Raw genomic sequence first — 23,095 nt, 5'->3', positions numbered from 1 at the left:
ATTTCCAATAATTGAACTCCTTTACAAAATACCTGATTTCCATGTTATAACTATTCGAAAATACGAAATGAAAAATTGATAAGAAACAGTGAGACACAGCGGGTGATTATCAAGGCCTATAAAAGACAGGCAATTAAGCGTCGTAGAAAAAAGTCCAAAGCTCATTGTCAGAAGATTCCGTCTCCACAGCAACGTAAAGAAATCCCCATCACAAGTAATATAGCAAAACATTATACGTATTACATAACATAATTTCAATTGGAATCTCTCAACGTCTGCGGGGTTGCTCGCTGTAGCAGCAGCACACAAGCCTCTCCGCTATTAACGAGCTATAACCGCCTATCTAGCCACCTCTGATTTGATTGGCCAGCGTAAATTGTTAAACCAGGAACTTCGAATTACGTAATCATCGCGTTACGCGTCTCGTAATAACCGAGACACGTGTTCGCCGGTTCAGATCCTGGAAGCGTTCGTTTCGCCGGTTAAATTACAAGGATTAAACCAAGTCCCCGGTCTCGTACATAATAAATGCGTAATCCAGATAACCAGAAAGTGTAAGCTGATAAGAAGGCTAAATGAATTTTCCTCACGAACAAGGAGTTACAAAAACAAAAAAAGAAAATAAAAAAAGACGTATCGTATCGCCAATTATAAATCTGAATTCCTCCCGATCGTATTGGCATCCGAAGATACGTGCGAAACGGCATGTACCGTAGAACGGTAAGTGCAGCGCAACGTTTAACCGAGTGCGCGGGGGGTCGATAGGGTTTGAAAAATTAAAAGTAGCGCGTCTAGGTGCCTCCCTCCCCCCTCCTTTCGGCGACCCGCGGAACCTCCCGTCGTCCTTCCCGGGGATTCCGGGGTCGGGAGGAGCTGGCAACGCCGCGGATTGATCAAGACGCCACGCGGCCGGGTCGAAGTGGCGGGGGTTACCCGGGGACAAGGCGCATGCGCGGGTGACGATCGGTCCGCGTGCGTCTTGCGTCGTAACCGCCCCGTGCTTGCAGCGGCGAACGAGCCCTCCAAAGGCGCATTCTTCACCTGGAGAAAGCCAACGGGAGGAGGAGGAGGAAGAGAAGGAGGAAGAGAAGGAGGAAGAAGAAGAAGAAGAAGAAGAAGAAGAAGAAGAAGAAGAAGAAGACGAAGAAGAGGAGGATGACGAAGAAGCGCGGACCGATCCTCCGCGTCCCGTCCGACAGCAACGGCGCTCTTCTACCTCGGTATACGCGAGAAATCCTCGAAAACACGGGAGGAGGTGCAGGTAAGGAGTGCGAGCGAAACTCTTTCTCTGATTTTCACATTTCACGCGTAAGTATCGTGATTTATTCGCAAGAGATACAGAGAGAGGGAAAGAGAGACGAACGGTAAAGGTTAAACGGTCCTCCTCCTCCTCCTCCTCCTCCACCACCGCTGCCGCCTCCTCCTCTTCGTCTTCCTACTCCTTCTCCGCGTCGTCGTCGTGAGGTAAATGATACGAAAATAGGTGCACGCCGAGAGTACAGCGCAGCGAGCAGCAGCAGCAGCAGCAGCAGCAGCTAACGGCGACAAATATCACCGACGGTAACTGTCATCGTCCGGTGTGTATGTGGTTGGGCGGAGAGACAAACGCGACGAGGTTTTAAACATTGCAACACCGCAGCGTACGATATTTTTAGGACGGTTTATACGGCGATCGGTAATCCGACCGAGCGACAATCCGAACGCTTTCGCCTTCGACGATTTTACGTGTGAAACGTTGTCGATTTTTAGCATGTTTCAACCATGCCGTTGAACGTTGAAGAAAAAGTAACCGCTCCGACGGTGCAAGTACGCGAGTAAGAAAAACAACCGCCTAAATCGTATCCGTACATCCCGTACTAGTCAGACAGTCTCTAGACGCTGAACATTGGAACCAGGATCTCGTAACGATTTGTTACAAGGTTTAGGAATATAAAAATAGCTAAACAGCTGTGGAAAAACTCCTGAACATCGACACCAATCACAAATCATATGTAATACTCGTTAAAGGACAATGGAAAACGAATTTATTTTCTTTGTTACGAAACCAACATTGTGGTCTCGTTTTGTCAATGATTACTCTGAATTCGCCTCGACACGGAAAGCGGTGAAAGGTTCGCGGGAGGAAACGACTAAAATAAAAACAAATCGCGTGTTATACTCTGATAGGATGTTGATGGCGGCGTTTTCTTCAGGGGGTCAGGAAAGCGCAACGCTTTCGACGATCTCACCAAGGGCACAGATCGGCGCGCGCGGGAAAAATGACTACCATGGCACCGTCGTCGTGTCCGTACCGTATATAACGACTGATCGCTCCTAATTTATAACCACCGTGTACCGTTCGCGCTGAGGGTTTCACTCCTAGAAAATAGCGCCAAGTGTAAATCCTCCCTCATCTCGTTCAGCGTAATAATAATAATAATAATAATAATAATAATAAATCTCATCGGCTTTTCGGATGTCCTTGTATATTCTCATATTCCAACGTAACGAATAATTGGAATCCTAAAGATCTTTTCTCCAGATTCCGAGTAACTTATACCCGCGGCAACAGCTTACATACCGACATACCTAATTATAAGAACCAAGTTCTAATTGGATCACGGCGCGTTTTGGCGACGTTATATATTTTTTACTTTATTTACCAGTATTTTTTACGGTATTCGGACAGCTCCAGAGTTGAGAATATCTTCTCTTGTTCATTCTCTGCCCAGCTGAGCTGAAGCAAAAGATGTCGAAGAAAATAACGAGTAAAAAAAAAAAAAAACCACCAATGCCGTGAACCACAAAATAATTGCATAAGCCTTGGGGTTCTGCCACAACGCTGAAGTTGAAGCTGCACAGCTCAACGATTTCCGTAAAAACGAGCAAGTTGGAAAACGATTGACAAAATGAATCACGACGATCGACAAAAAAGTGAAACGGTCTACGAGACATTTGTACCTACAGGTATACGTAGCACGAATCCTAGTCCTTCGGAGCGAGACTGCAGGACTCGCGCCGATAGTTGGCAACGCCGAACACCGTCATCGAGTCACGATGTACATCTACACCGTATACACTTATACGTGGGAGTGCATGTTTTCACACCGAAATGGAAAGGCAATGCTCGTACAGAGCTGTTTACAAGGGCGCACGGCAGCGGATAGAGTACGGAGGAACAAAATAAGGACGAGAGGAAGAAGAGGAGGAGAAGCAGAGGTAGCGGGAGAGCGAGGATGCACCCAAGTGTGGATCGCTTCGTGGTTCCGCGGTGGTTCTACGTCCGTAGGTGTAGAACACACGGATTCTATCCATCCGCTGCACAGTGTCGATGGCGGTGAGGAAAGATCACGGAAAGACTAGAAGAGGTAACACGCGGGCAGATGGCGTTGCCAGGCGGAGGGGGGATAAGGATTCGGTCACTGACACCAGGACAGCCACTGCGTTCCCGCGTCTCATTCACGGCCACCCGAGCACCACCTACCGATATCATCTAGCGCTCTCTCTATCTCTCCCTCCCTTCCTCCCTCAAGCCCTCACTCGCCCTCTCTCCCCCTGCCTGCTCTATCCATCTATTTATCTATCTCCCTGCCTACCTGCGTGTGTACGCCTAACCACTCGCCCGACGTCAAGTTCTCCACTCTATTTTTTCTCTCTCTCTCTCTCTCTCTCTCTCTCTCTCTCTCTCTCTCTCTCTCTCTCTCTCTCTCTCTCTCTCTTTCCCCCTCTCTCGCCCTCTGCCTCTCTCTGAAGCGTGTTAATGAATTTGCCGCGATTATATAAAAGTTTCAGTATTGTAAACAAGCAGCCGCGCGAACCGTTATCGAATTTCAAATAATCGATCCTGGTTGTTTGAATTATTATTTTTATTATATAGTTTTATACGACAAAGATGGTTAAGCTGGTTAGGTACTGTCAAACGTTGAAGAATAACAAAAAATCACAAGCCGTTATCTCAGTCGTCCGCCGCCACGTGGATCTTGGTTTAAAACAAAATGGCAGATAAAACGTGACTTTGGTATGATAGGTACAAGTGTGCTGAATTGTGTTCTTTATCTAGACCGTTAATTCGATAATTTTCTTTCTCTTCAGTTTATATCATATGAAAAAAAGCTTAATGGTGATATTTTTGTTTGTTTGTTTTTGCAGGGATGCGAAATTCGCCAAGATTTAAAAAACGGTAAGGTAAAAGAAAAATAACATGGAATCAGCGGAACCCGACCTCGGGAGACGATCGAATCGTGACGAAGTCTCGGCGTGTCGAGAGCTGCAAAAGAAGTGAAGTTTCGTGCGCGGCGAAGAGTCAGTATTCAGTCTTGCACGTGTTTCGTAGCTGACTCTGTAAATTGCAGTATCGTGTCCAAGAGTCACTGACCTAAGAAAGCGCGGGAACCGAGCAGCGAGACCCAGCGCTGACTACGTACCCACCTTCCATGTACCTTCTATGCTCCATGTACAGTGAGACTTCTCTTGACGGACAATTGAGAAACCCCCGGTAGAAAAGCATTGCCTCTAATGAAAAATATACGTCCTAACAACGGAGATTCCTAGTAACGGACGCGGACACTACCGGGGCTGCATATTTCCATGAAAAAACTCCTTCATAGCGGACACTATTGCAAAATTTTCAATTTGTCCATTGTTTTCCGATCTCTTGGCTGTAATGTGCCGTCGCGCAGGCTGAAGACTGCTGACCAAACATGTTCTTAACGGTCATGGCTTGTCCGCAATTCTGGCTGTTGCGCGCTAGTTTGCAGTGGCTTGGACATATCGGTACGACATTTGGTGCGTATGCGTCAACTTGTCGCAAAAAAGGAAACGGTTGACTATAAAAGACAAAATCGAAGTTATTAAAATTTTGAAAGCGTGGACGGCAAATAAAAATCAAGAAAGTAAGAGATCATTTGTTAAGACCCAGGGACTTGCGGTTGACAATCTGCAGTACGATTGGTTTTGCCGAGCAAGGGCTGACAATATTCCTATTTCTGGAACTAGAAACGAACATTACTCCTCAATCTGAGCTAAATGAACTCTTACATGAATTTGGAGGCGCTGGAAGCGATTATGCAGAGCTTGATGATTTTCTACAAACGGAGGATACAACCATGGATGTCAGTCAACTACTTAGATCTGCGAGTGACGAAGTCACATCTGATATTACAGAAGACGACGAAGAGGATAGAGCATCGTGTAACAACGAACCCGAACCGGTTATTACAAGTACGACTGCTTTGGACCACATAGAAAAATTGAAACGTTATTTTCTATACGAAGAAGATGTCGACGGACTAAATCTAATATCTGAAGTTGAAATGGAATTTGAAAAAATAATACAAACTGCTAAAAAACGAACCAAAATTGTTGATTTTTTCAAGTCCTAACGAGTAAACACAAACACACACGTCCACGTATACATAAGGATGTAACATATGATCGTACATGTACCTCTAACGAAATTGTTCTATTTTAAGTTTATTACACATATATTTTATTTTATGTTCTATTATAAATCAAGTGCTGTTTATATATTTCAAATTCCGCATAGGTAATATTAAAATATTACATGTCGTATGTACGTACATTTTTATATTCAATAAAATACAGCAAATTTGTGCAATAAAAATGAGCTATTTTTCGAATAACGGAGACTTCCGGTCCCGAAGATCTCCGCCGTTGGCAAGTTTCATTGTAGAACAAAAAATACTAGATCGCAAGCCAACTGAAACAACAACTATAGTTGGTTGTTCGCAGAAGAGCAGCGCGTAAAACATAGGCATTAACATCGGTGTACGGTAGGTATAACAATGCATATTACAGATCTACGCATCCACCTATGTGAAATACACGTCACATAACCACATCGCTTGCCTAGGAATAGAAATGAAAACTCGTTATAGCGCAGTCATCGCGCAACAAGGTTATACAACGAACATTCACAACGAGGGTGGAGTCGTAGAATTTTGAACCGAATATTCCCTACGGCGAGGAGGGTCGTCGTCGGTCGGGAGATAAGATACCGGAAAAGCTGACGAGCAGCGGTGGCAGGGCTCCCCGTATCCCCTCGTCGTAAGCGGGTAGTGTGACGTAACTATTTTCTCCATTATGAAAGACTTGCCACAAGCGCAAAACAGTAGATGTGTGCAATCACAGGGTACATCTAAATTTCCATACGATTTTCCGAACGAATTGTTTCATCAAGTACAGGCTATACGCATCGCTGATTCCATATTATACAGACAGAGGATCGAGGGAATGTAACGCAACCGCATGATTTGTGAAATATCGAAACTCGGATGATACGCATAACGATTAGGCTGCGCATAATCCGAGTCCAGCGAGGAAAAAGTCAAGTACTTTGAACGCAGCAAGCGGAGATGTTAAATTTTACAACACGTTCTACGTGGCCAATCTTTTTCTCGTGTAGGAAAGAAAAGAAGAAAAAGAAACTGCAGTCGAACAAGTGTCGCACAAGAGGCACCGAGCTATCATATACCCTTTGACGCGTTAATTGCTGCGCTCAGGTTTCTATTGTTTCGTACTCCATTTGTACCTACACGAGGTTTGAATTTCAATTGCAACGTAAACGATGTACGAGGAATTCTTCGGTACGCGCGAAACTGTTGCCTGCGTATTTCTACGTTACGTGTAACACGAATGACTAATTGTTAGTTTCCAATTTTTCAGCAACACCGTAAATTTTCATCCCTCCGCGCTCAACCTCGTCGGACACAAATTCGCATGGTTTATAATCCGCCGTATAAATTGTACATAGAAAACTTTCGTAGTACGTAGATATACCCAAAACGTCAGATATGAAAAAGTGAAAATACGCGGTGTGATAACAATATTTTCGTAAAACAATTAGGCTGCAATTTTTCTACGTCATTTTCAGAAAGACAAAACATTTGTGAACCCTGGAACATTTTCAACTTCGAAACGTATATACATATAGCTTTATATACTTATACACATATACGCATATATAAGCGGTGGCAAAAAGTTTGATGAAATTCTACGAAGAACGTTAAATGTTGAATACAGCCGTCGTCGTTCCGTCGCATCGTACCGTGGTTTACGCATTTTTTTTTTTAATAACATACAGGATGGACATTCGTACGATTCAAAATGTAAAAAAAAAACAATAAAAACTCTTTATCGCGCATGTCCAGACGTCGAATTTATCACTGAAATTACAAGTTGTAATAACTCATAAACTTGTCCCAGTATATAAAGTAATAGTCTTTTGCTCGTCAGCAGATAAACGCGCTTCCTTCGTCGACGGACGTGACGCGGCTGATTAAAAATCATCATACGATGATACTCGATCAGTGACGGAGTATAATAATTACAATCCTTTTCCCCGAATTCAAATTTAATACACAATAAGTAACTTTCATAAGCTTTGTCATCCTAGGTTCGATAAAACGAAGAAATTTCGGATCTGATAGATTGCATTTCCAACTTTGCTCAAAAACGATCATTATAGTATTAAAAAAAAAAAAAAATTAAAAATACAGATTCGAAATTTCCCACCCCGTATAAACCAGCTGAGCACGAGGAGCGGAACACTGTAGGTAAAGTAATCCTTCTCCGAGACTTCGTATCTACTTTTTCTCCAAGGAAGTGTACGATATAAGATCCTGGCAAGGAAGCTAGCTGGTGGCAACTTCCTGGTGCAGGTTCCTCGGGGGAGCGATTGCCGCGATATCTGAACGTAGCAGCGAACTTTCACCCGCGGCAATGGACCGTGGAGTCTCTGACGATCGGACTGACGTTTGCTCGTCCCCCACAAATTGCTCTCGTAACCAGGCAGCGCACCAAGCTTACAGAAATATAGCTCGAGAACGTCGACGCGCGTCATCCCCGACACTTGTTCAATTCGGGGTAAAGCGGATAAAGCGGAATAAAGAGAGAGAGAGAGAAAGAAAAAAAAGGTAAGGAACAAGCAGAGTAAAGTAGAAACGACCCGTCCAACATCCTCCACAGTCATTAAACAAGCTTTGTTACAGCGACTCTGTTCGGATTGCAATTAGGCTAATTAGACGGCGTTATAATGCAACAATATACAGGTGGACCCAATTCTCTTGAACCCTTTATTATTCGTTCATTCTTCACTTCTGAACTGCGTAAAATTATATACGTAAAGATATAAAAAGAGCATGAGGAATTTAAGATGTTTTTTTACATTGCATGGCAGAGAAATCAGGATATGAAAAACAATAAAAACTGCTGATTTTTCAATCTAGATTTTAAAACTCGCCAAGTGTAGGTGTTGAGTGTGTAAATCCAACTAGTTACGAAATATTTTAGTACTTTAATTCGAAGAAATAACGAATAGTAGAAAACCGTTGACAAAACAGCGCGCCAGTTATTCCACGAAGCATTGGTATAAATGGAAAGGTTTTCCAAAGTTTCGGTAACACAGCGAAAGTTCGTTCCTCGCTTCGAACAACACGTGGGCTAATTGCGATAGTATAACCAATCAACTCGCTGGTGTTAAAATGGAAACTCATCGAACCGACAAACAGTGTTTACCGTTGACTACATACGGAGAGAACAGAATTGTTGAATATATTCTGTACGAACTAGTTCGTTAGAGATATTATAGAAGTCCAAAAAAAAAAAAAAACCGAAAAACGGAAATAAAACCCGGTCAGTTCTCACTGTTCGTAAAATCAGAAACATCATTCGTATCCACGAAAAAATATAGAACGACAAAATGTTCCAACATCACTTTGTTAAACCTGAAGAATTATTTCTCGGTCCTACAGCTCGACGCAGCAAACAGAGCAACATGTATACTCGTATGTATTTGACATCAGGCAGACAGACAGACACAGAATCCGCTTATATCACACACGTATAAATACGAGTAGATAGCACGTGCCACGGACACCTGTGGGATTAGCTTTACGCAAGTAAGTATAGACAGAGGTAAGACGACTTGAATTGTCAAATTTCACAAGCTCACTGTCCGACTAGAGCCCTGGATATAAGTTACAAATCAGGTATCAATCAAATCCGAAGCGGAGTATTAAGTTTACGTATAATACGGTAAAAGAAAAAAAAACGCGGTTATAAAAGAAAAAGTGAAAAAAGTTATGTGGCTTCGTATCAGATTGTTGTGGTAGATTAGAAAAAGGAAACGCGATGAGATTATCGATCAGATCTGTTACCCCGTTAACATCTTTGTTAAAAGAAAACGGAAACCGGGATACAAGCTCAAGTACGGTCATATGACGAATTACGATCCTTTGGAAACTACTACGTTAAAAAGATACTTTCTTTCCATATATACCGCGTTACAGTACAAATTGCCGATCGGATAATGAGATAATCTCGACACTGAATATGCGTCACCGAATCATAGGTTTCAACAACGAGAAAACTCTAGAGACTTGATAACAATAAAATAGCCTGATATCTTCCAACCTCACAAAATGTCACAAAATCATTTAATGACAACCATGCAAGACACTCCCTGAAAGATTAGAAGCGAAGATTTAACGCGCGTCAACTTTGAAATTGGACTGATTCACGTGTCGAACATAGCGAAGTTTTCGAGGTTGGAAAGCATCGAGTCGTAAATTAAACCGCATGTAACTGCAGAGCCGAAGCACAACGAATTTTGACAGCGGCCGCACCTGACTTGCAAGGCGATTATACGCTGCGCATATGGGTTGGTAGTAATGAAAGAGAAGAGTGTGGATTCAGGATATAACGGTATAGAATAATTAGATATCGACAGCGTGCAGCAACCCTATTAGTTTCCAGAAAAAGAAGAAGAACTGATTGTGAGCGGTGATATTTCAGAGTGTTCGGTGTGTCTCCATGTGTGCGCGTGTGCGTGTAGATGGACGAAAATAGAGGTGTTTCCTCTCATCTCCTCCCTCTGTCGCTCTCGCTTTTGCTGAAAACTGAATCGAAGAAGGTGTCGGTCGGGAGATAGGAAATTGATATCCGCGCCCAGGTATAAGGCAAGCACACGCACGCACACACACAAACACACTCTCGCACACATGTTACAGGTATGGAATCACTCCCGCCCGACTCTCGAGCTCCACCCACACCGGGTGGTTGCCTACGCTGAATATATCACTACAAAGAGACAGGAACCTAGTTCACTAGTGTACAGATCCGTAGAGAGGGATGCCCGCGGGAGGGGGGGGTTGTGTATTTCTCGCGCACGATTCCAAAACGCGGATTGGCAGATTCCTAAAAAGATTGTTGGCGCGCAAGTCGGTGCCGCTCTATACGCGGATGCCCCATGACTGTACAAGGTGTATGTATATGGGGCAAGAAGAAACGTGTCGCACGCGATTACTACCCCCCCTCCTCCCGCCCTCATTCGAACCGTCTCTTTTCTTTTTCTTCTTCTTCTTCTTCTTTTTCTTACGCTCCTTCTCCGCGGTGATTATCCTTCCGGTGAATCCACGGCAACGCGGCTTCTCGATTGTCTCGAAACCGGGTAAGATAATGGAGGATGGGATCTGACGTCACGACGACGTCGTCACATGTTTCTGGTCTAACGTATCGGGCAGGGTCGCATCCCTTTCCGCCCGTTTCCTGTCTCGCTCCTTCCACCCGTATCCTCGCCCATACACCTTCGATTCGCGTCGACGAGATTCAAAGGGCAGCCAAGGACGTTCGCGTGTACGACGATGTCGACCGTAGTTCATCCTTTGCCCGCCCATTTTGTGTCAATTTTTATGTCACTTGTACGTTGGAATTCAAAGAAGAGAAACGCGCACCGCCAATAGACGAGGACGGCCTTTGGATTCAAAGCCAGAATTCGTGCGTCGTGCGGGGACCGAATCAAATTTCACCAATTTCAGATCGTGGTGAGGCGAATAAAGGCTAGGTGAAAAAAGGGGTGTCGAGTTTGAAGCTTTTTTCAGTAACGCAGCCGCGATCGAAGCACGTTCGGTTTGCAGATTGATTTGCTTCTTCCTTGACGTAGGAAAGAAATCATAGGGTAGTAAATTGTTACGTTCCAACGATCGAACGACTTCGACATACGTCGTACGAACCTCCGACAAACCGGGACAAAAGTGACGTTCGTTCGTTTGGAATTATTAACGAGACCCTGCATCGGCGTGCATCATACACACACACACATATATATATATATCGATTGCAAAATATTCCACGACGAATTTTACTTCGAGATCACAAACGGTAAACTACACTTGAGTTTCAACTGCAAGATTAAAAAAGAAAAACCTCAATAAGAAAAACGAAATTACGAATCATGATCTTTCACTCCGAGTTGTACCGCAAGGATCTACAACCTCGAAGTCAGCTATGAACAACGTTGAAGGGGATACCAGAATGAATAATGACGTACGGAATTCGTTGAAAAACTATAAGATTCAAATCTCTCGAACTACGGTGGGCAATGTTAGGTGTAGAAAGATGTCGACGTTTTTCTTCGACCCAGAGGGTAGAAGATACGACAGGTTGGTGTCCATTGAGCATGCGCGTCGAAGTAAACCCGTTCATCGAGTGGTTCCTTTCCTTGCCTTCTCCCTTCCCTTTTTCCTTGCCATTCTATAACCTCTTTCCGAAATCAGCTCCTGTTAGTGTACCTTCGGCGCCTTCCGCAACTCGTGACACGCGAACACGCGCTCACCTAGGCTGGGTTGGATTGGGTTGGGTTGGGTTGACCGAGCCTAACCTAACCTGAACTCCGCGTAAGCAATTTCTTAAATTACCTGTAGATACGACTGGTATACGTGGATCTCGGGTCATCGAGAAGCTATTTGAGGATAGCAGTGACCAGGACATTGCCTGTGCGCGAAGGTTCCATTCTTTTTTCCTTTCCATTTTGCTTTCCCTCTCTCTCCTTGGCGTTTTTCTTGATTATAGTTTTCTCGTACCGAATGTTACACTGTACGTAGACGCGTCAAACCTTTGAGCCTCAAAAATATCAGGATAAAAAGAATGTGATCGATGATATTCCAGACTTTGATCCGACGAATTTAAAGACACTTAAATTTTGAAAATCTATCAACTCACGCAAATGTGTGACCCTGATAAGGAGACGTGGCTTTACCGTCATACATCGTCACTGCGTGCCGTGTTTCATGATTGTCGAAAAAGTTATATCCGACTATAACACGACGGGATCCGAAGCAAGAAATCTTGGCTCTTGAATTTTAGGTTCTAGCAAAAATGTTGCCGAGTGACGGAAAACCAGAGTAACAAACGTTAATCCACGATACCAAAGTACGTTGGAATGACCGCTGAGACGCGGGAAAAAAAAACAAAGCTCCAGTAAATACGTACAAAAATTTCCGTTTCAATTCAGGCAGCAGCGACAACCTCGTATATAACAGTGAACAAGAGCAGCTGTTGAAAATTTTCAAATGCACGTATATATATATATAATATACACAGGTAATATTGCGAGTAAAACTTTTCCCCTCCTTTACTTCTCACCCTCTCGTATTTTTTGTACACACATTTAGGCATGCGGCCGTAGCAACAGTCCGTAGGTACCTTACCACACCATAGCATCGAGAGAATGGCGCGTTGTCGTGTATTATATTGTAAGATATACTAATACGTGGTACAGTAGTCCCTGCGCCTAGTTTATAACGACTACCGTACAACTGCCGGGGTATGTAATGTACTGGACACGATAATTGGTCGTTGAGCTGTTGCGCGGCTAAATCTCAGAGCAAAATTATAACGGTACGAGCTGAATGAAAGTGTCCGCGCGATATAAAAAAAAAAAAGTACAACGAAATATGTAGAGCAAAAGTTTTACCAAATCGGTCAAATTTTTATAAAGAAGGGGGACAGAAAACGGTAAACCTTCTTATTCGATCCTGCCATGGTGTTGCGTTGGTAAGAGACGCGTATACGTCGAGCTGCGGCTCTCGTAGTTTCGGAACAGTTGGGGTCCTTTAAGCCTGGTGTTGTGGAACTAGATATGAAACCGTATATATTATATATATACCCGCACTTATATTATACGGATACACGTTTAACAGTGACAGCTGATGCAAGCTGTTCGAGATAAGCAGATAACCCGATACTATCGCATATCGCGTTCCGCCGACACGTTGCTCGACGATAAGTTGCCTCTCCGGGTGAATTTGACGTCATTACATACATTACGTGTGTCGGTGCAGGTAACGTCTCGGAATTCCGCGGTGAAAGACTAACATTTCGATTGGCGGTTGTTTATGTTTGAAATGAAAAACGATGTATTTTTCCCCGTCGCCGTAAAATATTTTCTTAGAAAATGTTTTATTTCATTGTGAGTATAATATATATATATCACGTATGCGGCATACATAAACAAAAACTATTCCCGCATACCAAATTTACAGAAATTCGTTCGTCCATTGGGTGTAAATAAATTGATAACGTCATCAAGGTCAACTGTGCGTTGTAGGAGCCGAAATTTACAATTGATTTCTTACATTATACATAATTGGCTCCTAGAGTTTCGTTTGTTACATACAAAAATGGATGAATTTGAAATTCATCTAATCCAATTATGAACTATATGAATTAGAAGGCAATATTTCTGCAATATTATGTCGTTCAAATAAAAGGAAATTTTTCCATGTTGCATAATTCATTCCATACAAGACTGAAGATGCGCGTTTAGATGTAATTTCCGTCGATAAAGTTCTACACAATTGTTTCCACAGAAATTATCAAACGGCAATATCACACCGCACGTAAACTTTGATATTTTGATACCATTAATGCAGATATAATTAATAATCTGTACCTAGTGCTGATACGACAAGCCGTCAACTGGTAAAGTATAACCTAGATGTTGAGTGACAGACTTATTACACCGTCAGGTCAGGAGCTAATTGTAAGGAATACTGACGGTGTTGCGGCTTCATCTTATGCAAATGCAGTACATGGAGGAAGAAATAAGAATTAACGATCATGTAAGAGCCGCGAGAATAATCAACCCTCACTCCTTTGATAAAATGATAATAACAGCGTATTGTTTGCTAGTTTACTTCCGTCGTTGGGACTCATTAATATTTTACATAGGCATGTATCCACCGGCTTCATCGAATTTCAAGGTACCGTATATACGTAAGAGAGAGCCAGTCTGTTTGCACAAGGACCCCGATCCCAGTATTTGACAATGGTCTTCCCTCAACTTTGGGACCAATTTCGAATATACACATGAAAATGTTTGCCGCAATTGACCTCTGCAAACACATTGGCGTCCTGAAATTTTTCTTCAGAGTTTAGTTACAGTTGGTTGGTTGATCAATCGATAGGCATAAACAATATTTTCAATCGCACGGTTTGCAACGTTGCTTATACAGATTCTGCAGCAAGAATCTCCCTCCTCGCTAAGATGAGAAGGAGAAAAAAAAATATATATTTTTTTACTAGACTGTCGACGAATGGATCGCAATATCCGTAGCAAAGAAATGATAAAAACACTCCTTTCTACAACATGATTTTGTTACTTTCACAATAGAGAGTCGACGAGCCGTTACAGAGAAGATGATCGGCGAGATGCAGAGCAAGCGTGGGCAGCGCTATCCGCTTTAACGGTACTATCTAACAGCAATTGCAAATCTCTTCTTCGAAGTATACGAACACAAAAGCCTCAAGGTCAATTCGATAATCGTTATCGCAATGCCTCTTCCTGATGTACAGGAATCGCGCAAGCTTTCCAAACACTCTGTTCACAGACTCGATGCACGACAATTGTCCAATCGAAATAAAGTTCGTAATTCGAGTAAACGATTTGAAAAGTAAAAATCTTGACATCCCGGAACGATCAAATTAGTCGATATTCAAGTTTTAATGGAAAGGTTTTCAAACGGAAGAATGACTCGGAAGTTACTCGACGCGATACATCGCCGAAGACGAGAAAGAATATAATTACTTTGCCGATAGCGTGAATTTTTATCAGGCTGAAGTTTCCAGCGTTACCTGCCGTAACGATGCGTCTTTAGAAAAACCGGTTATTTTGCAACATTGGGATTGCCTGAAATTTAACAAGCCGTTAACAAATCATAAACGAGCTAAAATTTTGTAAATTAAATTTCTTCGGTTATTCTAAATGTGAAAAATAGTAATATTTCCGTTTCCGTTGGTCGTCGATCCCCTGCGTCGCGTCGCATCTTCAAAGAACCAAGAGACGTGCGTCGGTTCCGTCACGGTAATGTACTGCTGCCTGGACAATGAAGAATCAAGATATCCAAACTCCCGCCAACCGAGGGGTCCAAGCGACAGCCTAGACCATGCTAGGCTAGGCTAGGCTAGGCTTAGGTTAGGGCAAAACCCGGCGTAGCCCGGGTCGGGGCCGTTCAGCTGTTGCTGCCGCCTCTGCTTGGTGCAGTCAGTTCGAATCGATCCCGGAGGAACCCCCGGTTGGTTCGTGCGACACGCGACAGACACTCCTGCACAATTCCATAACGTCCATAGCAGCGCCGACTTTCCCCGTCTTGATATTATAAGCCGCACGCACCCTTGGCCTTTGCTCGGCGGCGGTGAAAACGACAATTATTGTAAAATGAGGGAGCGAATAGCGAGCGAGATGTCAACGGAGTAGCAAGCTCAAATTCTGCATTTTCTTATTTGAATATATAATTTGGCAGTAATTTAATTCTTATTTTCAACACTCCGAGCGAAATCGTTTTTGCAAACTTTTGCAATGTCATTGCCCCCTTATCGCGAGATTATTGATAATTGAAATGAAGGAGTTTCGTTCTTTTTCGAAAGAAATAAGAAAACGAGAAAAGCGAAGCGAACACGCGGGCAATTATGCATCACGTACAGCATTTTCATGTATTTTCCTCACTCTCCCCTTGCCGAAAAAACAAATTCCGTGACATTTCTAATTCTTTCTTTGATCTGAATTTTCATAATATTTACAGATTTTTTCACCAAATTTTGCGTAGAACGACTGCGGACTGGACGTGATAAGGTGGTATAACTAAAGTGAGGTACCTGCAACGCCTAAGGAAGGATCGAGTCGCCATCCGGTCAACCCACGAACGGACGAAAAAGTTCAGAAGGCGACGTCCACGACCGCGAAGCAGTTTCTACCACGCCGAGCGGATTGAACCGGTCTCTCTTCGCGTCTCTCTTTTTTTCTATTCCTCTCCTTCTCTCTTTTGCTTTCTCAAGCGAACGGACGAACCGTTCGTAAAGGAACTAGTCTCGTCGACACCGCATCATCGTCGTCGTTCTTTCTCTCAACCGCAGATGAGGTTTCCCGGAAGATTCGAAAAATTTTATTAAATTTTCAACGAGAAAAGCGACGAAAAAGCACACGCGGAGAATAACGAAATTATGAAAAATCAGACGAAGCCTGTTAATGTAATCGGTAACTATTAGCTGTAGAACGAGTGGAATGAATTCAAGGCATACGTATCAAACTCACGAGGTAGAAGGTTTGTACGTTCAAAGGATTCAATCTTACAGATGAAGTAATGTACCGTGACCAAAATAGGAAAAAAGAATTTCTATTAATCAATTTACACGGTAAAAAAATATTACTGAAGTCAAGGATAATCTATAATACCTACTACCAAATAGTTTCCATCCGGAACCTCCCTTTCCTTCCTTGACAAAATTCCCCATCCTCAATATTATCACACGTTTATTAATGTTCGTACAGTTACTTATTTATTTATTTATTTGGGGAAACTTATCCGGGAGAATTTTTTGCTGGAGATTTTATCGAGGAGATTTCATCGCAGGGGGATTCGGGACGGTCACCCTATTTACCAAATCCCATTGAAATACCGCATGGGGCAAGTTAGAAAATTCACTGATACTGAGTAATCATTTTTCCCTGCTTGTATAAACAAATGTATCGTGCTGTTTAAAAAAAGGTGGAGCGAAATTGGACTGCGACTGTACCTAATGTATGTCTCAACTTAATACCTTTTCTCCATGTAAATTGAAAATTGATTTGAATTATTATAAAAGCTCCTCAGATAAAATCACCTAGCGCTGATGCAACTTTCTTTTGTTCATCACATTCCAGAGCAAACACGAGCTCAATTATGATCCTACAACCAAACTCTGTTATTGTTGCTATTAATACTAAATACTTATCAGAACCATGTTCTGTTTGCATTTGAACATCTTTAAAATTTAATGCTATACATACATCTTTCTCATCAGGTTCTATCTCAAGTTTATCCTTTACGTTATCAGTATTGACATGGACGCGAGCCAGATAATCAAGTTCATTTATTTTTGTTTCAATTTTTTCGAGAATTTACTCAATAGTGCCATTAAAACTCGCGCTATTTAGAAATGCGACAAAGTGTTTTATTGGTATTGTAAAAATGGACATGCTTTTTGACGTACTTTAACTCTGACCTTGACCATTGGCCAACTTTGTAAAGTAAGTATCGTTACTTTTATAACTTTACTTACCTTCACTCTATACCCCCACCCTCCAATTGGAGTATTGATCCTCATTCAATTTATTAAATTTAGATTTTGTTATTAATTTTATTGAAATATTAGCTATTATCGGTATGTAACTTTATTTTTCAAAGTTAACCTTTTAACGAGATTCAAAGAGTCTCTTCTTTCTGATGTTCAGAAATATTCTCATTACTTTCAACGAAATCTTTATTCCACACATATTGAAGTACACATAAATTGCATTATCAATAAAAGGCTTACTGCTGGTCCTAACTATAAGAAACTATGTCAAATAATGAAAACTCATTTGAATTGAATCTGCAACAAATCTCTTTGAATCGTCAACTGCATATTTAAATACAAGCTTCAGCTCTTCTATCTGCATCAGAACTTGCAGATTTGTTTGTGCAATTTTTTTGCTTTCTTAACGAGTTAATTTTCATAGCTCCGTCGTTGATTCAATTCATATCCATTTCACTCCAATTTAAATGCACTCAAAAATTACTCTCGCTATGAAACTAAACGGTTGTGAATACCAAATTTAGCCTTCTGACATGAATACTTTTAGTGTCAATGTGTTTTTGTTTTTTTGCATAATATTACGTTTTGATAAATAAAAACCTTCCGATTCCTACAGTGGCTTTACACTATAAAGTGTATGGTTCCAAAGTATTACCCGTAACACATTACAGGTGTCTACAAATGCTTAAGACGGAGCTCTCTGATTTGAATTTGCCTTAGTCTCCTCGATCATCAAACGAATGTTTACTAATCAAGTAATGCATGCGTACTACCAATAATTTAAATAATACAATTATTACTTACGGTAAGAACAGTGATCGAAGGAAATTTATGTTTTGGAATCGGTTGACCTGTCTATAATACAAGGCCACTTATGTTTTCTTATATTATTCTTCTTTACGACACTGAAATTTTGTTGTTATTGAGATGTGTGATCCAAAAATTTAGAAGGAGCTTTTCTAACTTTCTTATACAATATGTCAATCACCTTATTGGGAGGGTTCTCATTTTTTATAAGATTCTTCAAATACTTTGTCTTCTTTCCTGCTTCATCAAAACAAATGTTATGCAATTTCTTAAACGCATTACAAACGTTAAGTCCTATCCTATCCAATATCTGGGACAAGTTTTTTGGTTCGAATAGTTTTTTCTCGGCTAAGAAGTGATTTAAATAATTTTCTTTACCGAAACAAGATTTATGAAAATTTGTCAAAATGGAAGAAGCATTTTTTCCCGCCATGCATAATATTTTGGACAAATCATTCGGCTGAAAACCAACCTTATGAAAATCATTTAAAATGTCTGTCTTGTTTCCCGTCTCGTCAAAGCAAACATAGTAAAAATCTCTTAAAGCAGAACAAATATTAGCTTTTGCTCCGTGTAATATCTCGGCTAAATGATTAAGGCTGAAACCTTCTTTCCGATCTGCGAAATGATGTAAATACTTTCTTGTTTCTCCTATAAAGCAAAAATCATGAAATTTCACCAAACTATTTACTGCTCCACTCAACATACTACATAAATCACCCGGCGCGAAACCTATTTCAATGAAATCATCTAAAAATTGTGTTGTTTCTCCTTCTCCACCGAAACAAAGAACGTGAAATTTCTTTAAAATAAAGGAAGCACGAACTCCTGCTCCACACAGCGCAGAGGATAAGTTACTTGGCTCGAAACCTGCATTATAAAAATCATCCAAAAGTCGTGTTTTTTTTCCTTTACCATAAAAACAAACACCGTGTAATTTTTCAAAAGCATCTTTGGCATTAGCACCTGCCCCACTCAACATACCGGATAAGCTGTGTATGCTGAAACTTTTCTCCCCATCTTTTCTCCCAATAAAATCCTTCAAATGCTGTTTTTTTTTACCTTTTGCATTAAACCAAACATCATACAAGTCTTTAAAAGCTTTGACGACATTAGCTCCTGCTCCGCCTAATATACTAGACATGTTGGTAAGGTTTATACCCTCCTTATCTAGATTTTTCAAATATTCTGTTCTATTCCCTTCCACATCGAACCAAAGATTATACAAGTCTTTGAATGCTTTCGCAGCATTGGCTCCTGCTCCGTTTAAAAAATTCGATATTTTTTTCAACTTTATACCTTCTTCTGCCAGGTTTATCAAATATTTTGTCTTATTTCCCGCTGCATCGAACCAAAGATGATACAAGTCTTTGAATGCTTTTGCTGCATTAGCTCCTGCTCCACACAACATGCTGGACATGTTAATGAGATTTATCTTTCCTTCCTTCAAACTTTTCAAATATTGTGTTTTATTCCCTTTCGCGTCGAACCAAAGGTCATATAAATCTTTGAAGGCCTTTGCAGCATTAGTTCCTGCCCCGTTCAAAATGCTGGACACGTTAGACGGCTTTACTTCTTCTTGTTCTAGATTCTTTAAATATTGCGTTGTGTTCCCTTCAGCATCAAACCAAATATTGTATAAATCTTTGAAAGCTTTCGCAGCATTAGCTCCTACTCCGTGCAAAATACTGGACACATTGATTAGATTTATTTCCTCTTTGTCCAGATTTTTCAAGTATTGCGTTTTATTTCCTTCAACATCGAACCAAAGATCGTACAAGTCTTTAAATGCTTTTGCAGCACTACCTCCCGCCCCGCTCAAAATGTTGGACATGTTGGTGAGATTTACTTGTTTCCTCTTTAGATTTTTTAAATATTGTGTTTTATTCCCATCTACATCAAACCAAAGATTATACAAATCTTTGAAAGCTTTCGCTGCATTAGTTCCTACCCCGTGCAAAATACTCGACATATTGGTTAGGTTTATTTCCTCTTTTTCTAGATTTTTCAAATATTGCGATTTATTTCCTTCTGCATCAAACCAAAGGTTGTACAAATCTTTAGAAGCTTTTGCAGCGTTAGCTCCTGCTTTACTTATAACACCTGACACTTTAGTTAAACTTATATCGTTTTCCTCCAAAGTTTTTAAATATTGTCTTTTGTTCCCCTTTGCATCAAACCAAATATCATGCAAGTCTTTAAAAGCTTTTGCAGCATTAGTTCCGGCTCCGTTCAAAATACTGGACACATTAGCCAGATCTATTTCTTCTTTTTCTAAATTTTTTAAATATTGCGTTTTATTCCCTTCTACATCAAACCAAAGATCATACAAGTCTTGAAAAGCTTTCGCAGCGTTGCTTCCAGCGCCATTCAAAATGCTGGACATATTGGTTAAATTGATTCCCTCGTTTTCCAGAGCTTCTAAATAACGCGTTTTATTCCCTTTCGCATCGAACCAAAGATCATACAAATCCTTGAAAGCTTTCGCGGCATTGGCTCCTGCTTTACTTAAAATACCGGATAATTTGGTTAAACTTATTTCTTTCTCCGCTAGAATTTTTAGATACTGCGTTTTGTTCCCTTCCGCATCAAACCAAAGATCATATAAATCTCGAAAAGCCTTAGCAGCATTAATTCTTGCCCCGTTCAAGACACTGGACATATTAGACAGACTTACTCCTTCATTCTCCAGAGCTTTTAAATACTGTGTCTTATTCCCTTTTGCATCAAACCAAAGATCGTACAAATCTTTAAAAGCCTTTGGAGAATTAGCTCCCGCTCTGCTTAACACACTGGACATATTGGATAGATTTATTCCTTCTTTCTCCAAAGTTTTTAAATATTGCGTTTTGTTACCTTCCTTATCAAACCAAAGATCATACAAATCTTTAAAAGCTCTTGCAGCATTAATTCCCGCTCTACTCAAAACACTCGACATATTAGATAAATTTATTCTTTCTTTTTCCAGAGTTTTCAAATATTGTCTTTTATTCCCTTCCTCGTCAAACCAGAGATCGTACAAATCTTTGAAAGCCGTGCCAGCATTGATTCCCGCGCCACTCAACATACTAGACATACTCGATAGATTTATTCCTTCTTTTTCCAAGCTTTTTAAATATTGCTTTTTGTTTCCTTTCTCGTCAATCCAGAGATCAAAGAGACCTCGAAAGGCTTTCGTAGCATTACCTCTAGCTCTATCCAAAATACTGGACACAATGGTTATCTTTATCCCCTCTCTTTTCAACACTTTCAATCTTTCTTCTTTGATCAAATACTCTAGGAACTGATTAAACGCAGGCGTTCCTTCTCTGCCAACCACACTTTTGGCAAATTTAATTTCCTCGTCATTGACGGTACTTAAATCGACACGCGGTCTCTTTGAGGCTACATTACCATTATCTGCGGAAAAACACCTACGTTTACTAGACCTAGAACCGCCAGCTTCAACATTTCGCCCACCTGTAATCCGTGAACAGCTGTAACTTTCCATTTTGCAATACGAAAATACTACAGTATATGTACAAAAAAGCAATTTACTTGTTAATTACTAGCTCTACAAATAAGACTATACGGACAACCGAGGAAGAGTTATTTCCCTAAAACGTGACCAGACCTGTCATTAATCTGAAACGTCCTGTACGACTGAGAACCTCAACCATATAAGGACGTTCGCTGACATCGCGTCGCTGCGGTGTTGCCGCGTTTTTTCTCGCACACTGTGGCTATGCGAGAGTGCAGACGTTGTCGGGCACGTGGGGAAGGAAAGAAAAGAGTGTAAATAAACCAAAAACAAAAAGATAACTAATCGTTTAGAACGTAATCGCCCACGTGGCGGCGAAGATCGTCTGTGTCAATAAACAATCGCCATGATACACCTTCGGTAATTTTCATTTCGTTTGTACTGCACACGATTCATGTACCGTGAATACTTCTGTCTTTAGATTAGATACAGCGCATGGTAGTCACTCTTCTTATATGGTACTTTACATTCATGCCGGCCGTGAGATATTGAATGAAAAAATTCAACCCTGACCAGCCTCAACGCAAACGAATTCCAAGGTTGGAAACTAACGCGAATATATAATGTAATTTCGCTCGTACTGACAAGGCTTAAATATGTTTACGTTCGGAATATTTATTATTCGAATACGAAAATGATTCGTGAATTTCGTTAAACGGGAATAGAAAAATAATATGAAGTTGAAGTTTCATCAATGAAAACGATAGAGACAAGATAATCACGACCAAAGGGAGGGGGGGAGGGGTAATTTGGTAATTGCCCGATGGAGTCGTCAAGTTTCATTTCATCGAGCACTTCACTCGTCTCGTGAGTAAAAAAACTATTCCCCGACTTCAGTATCAAAGTCCTTCCCGATACTTGAAGCTTGACGGTATGTATCCGTCAAATCTTGGTCACCCTGGCAGAGCTTAAACGAATTCATAAATTGAAAAAGTAATACGATCTTTCGTGTATACCGTTGTTACTACTCAACGTTGGCAGTAGTAGAAGCTTTCGAAAGCAACTATAACGACGAATATACTTGTTCACAACTCGTTTATAAATGAATAAATGAACATTTGCCACGCGGTGCGGCCAGGAGAGTCCAGAGACCAAAGATCGTGAATAAAATTGGGTCGACCGGTGTTTTCCACAAGGTATATAAATATAAGGCACTGTATCTCGGTATGCACGACTCTATTGGCGGCGGCGCGGCACGACGTTGGGGGTTTCGAAGCGGGTTGTTCGGAACACGAGGGAGTCGGTGTTGGTGGCGGTGGTTGTGGTGGTTGGTGGTGGTGGTGCTGTTGCAGTTGCAGTTGCTGCTGCTGTTGCTGTTGCTGTTGCCATTGCAGAGTTGCTCGTGCTGAGGTGGGATGGATATGATAGGAAACGTGTTCT

General features: G+C 41.3%; 2 protein-coding genes across 2 annotated transcripts in view; both read right to left on the bottom strand.

Annotated features, from left to right (window-relative positions):
- LOC107223162 (mucin-5AC) overlaps nucleotides 1-23,095 on the bottom strand; it is a 92,804-nt gene that overhangs the window by 60,002 nt on the left and 9,707 nt on the right. The window lies entirely within an intron of this gene.
- LOC124293667 lies at nucleotides 1,202-23,095 on the bottom strand. Its single transcript, XM_046735545.1, has 3 exons — nucleotides 16,465-23,095; nucleotides 13,016-13,021; nucleotides 1,202-1,212 (listed from the first exon to the last, which is right to left on the bottom strand). The coding sequence occupies exon 1, from the start codon at nucleotides 21,683-21,685 to the stop codon at nucleotides 18,308-18,310; it is 3,378 nt and encodes a 1,125-aa protein (XP_046591501.1). The 5' UTR covers nucleotides 21,686-23,095; the 3' UTR covers nucleotides 1,202-1,212; nucleotides 13,016-13,021; nucleotides 16,465-18,307.

This window comes from Neodiprion lecontei, chromosome 3, assembly GCF_021901455.1.
Source record: "Neodiprion lecontei isolate iyNeoLeco1 chromosome 3, iyNeoLeco1.1, whole genome shotgun sequence".
NCBI lineage: Eukaryota > Metazoa > Arthropoda > Insecta > Hymenoptera > Diprionidae > Neodiprion > Neodiprion lecontei.
Note: the sequence above shows the minus strand (reverse complement) of the source record. Positions and strands in the feature narration are given on the sequence as shown.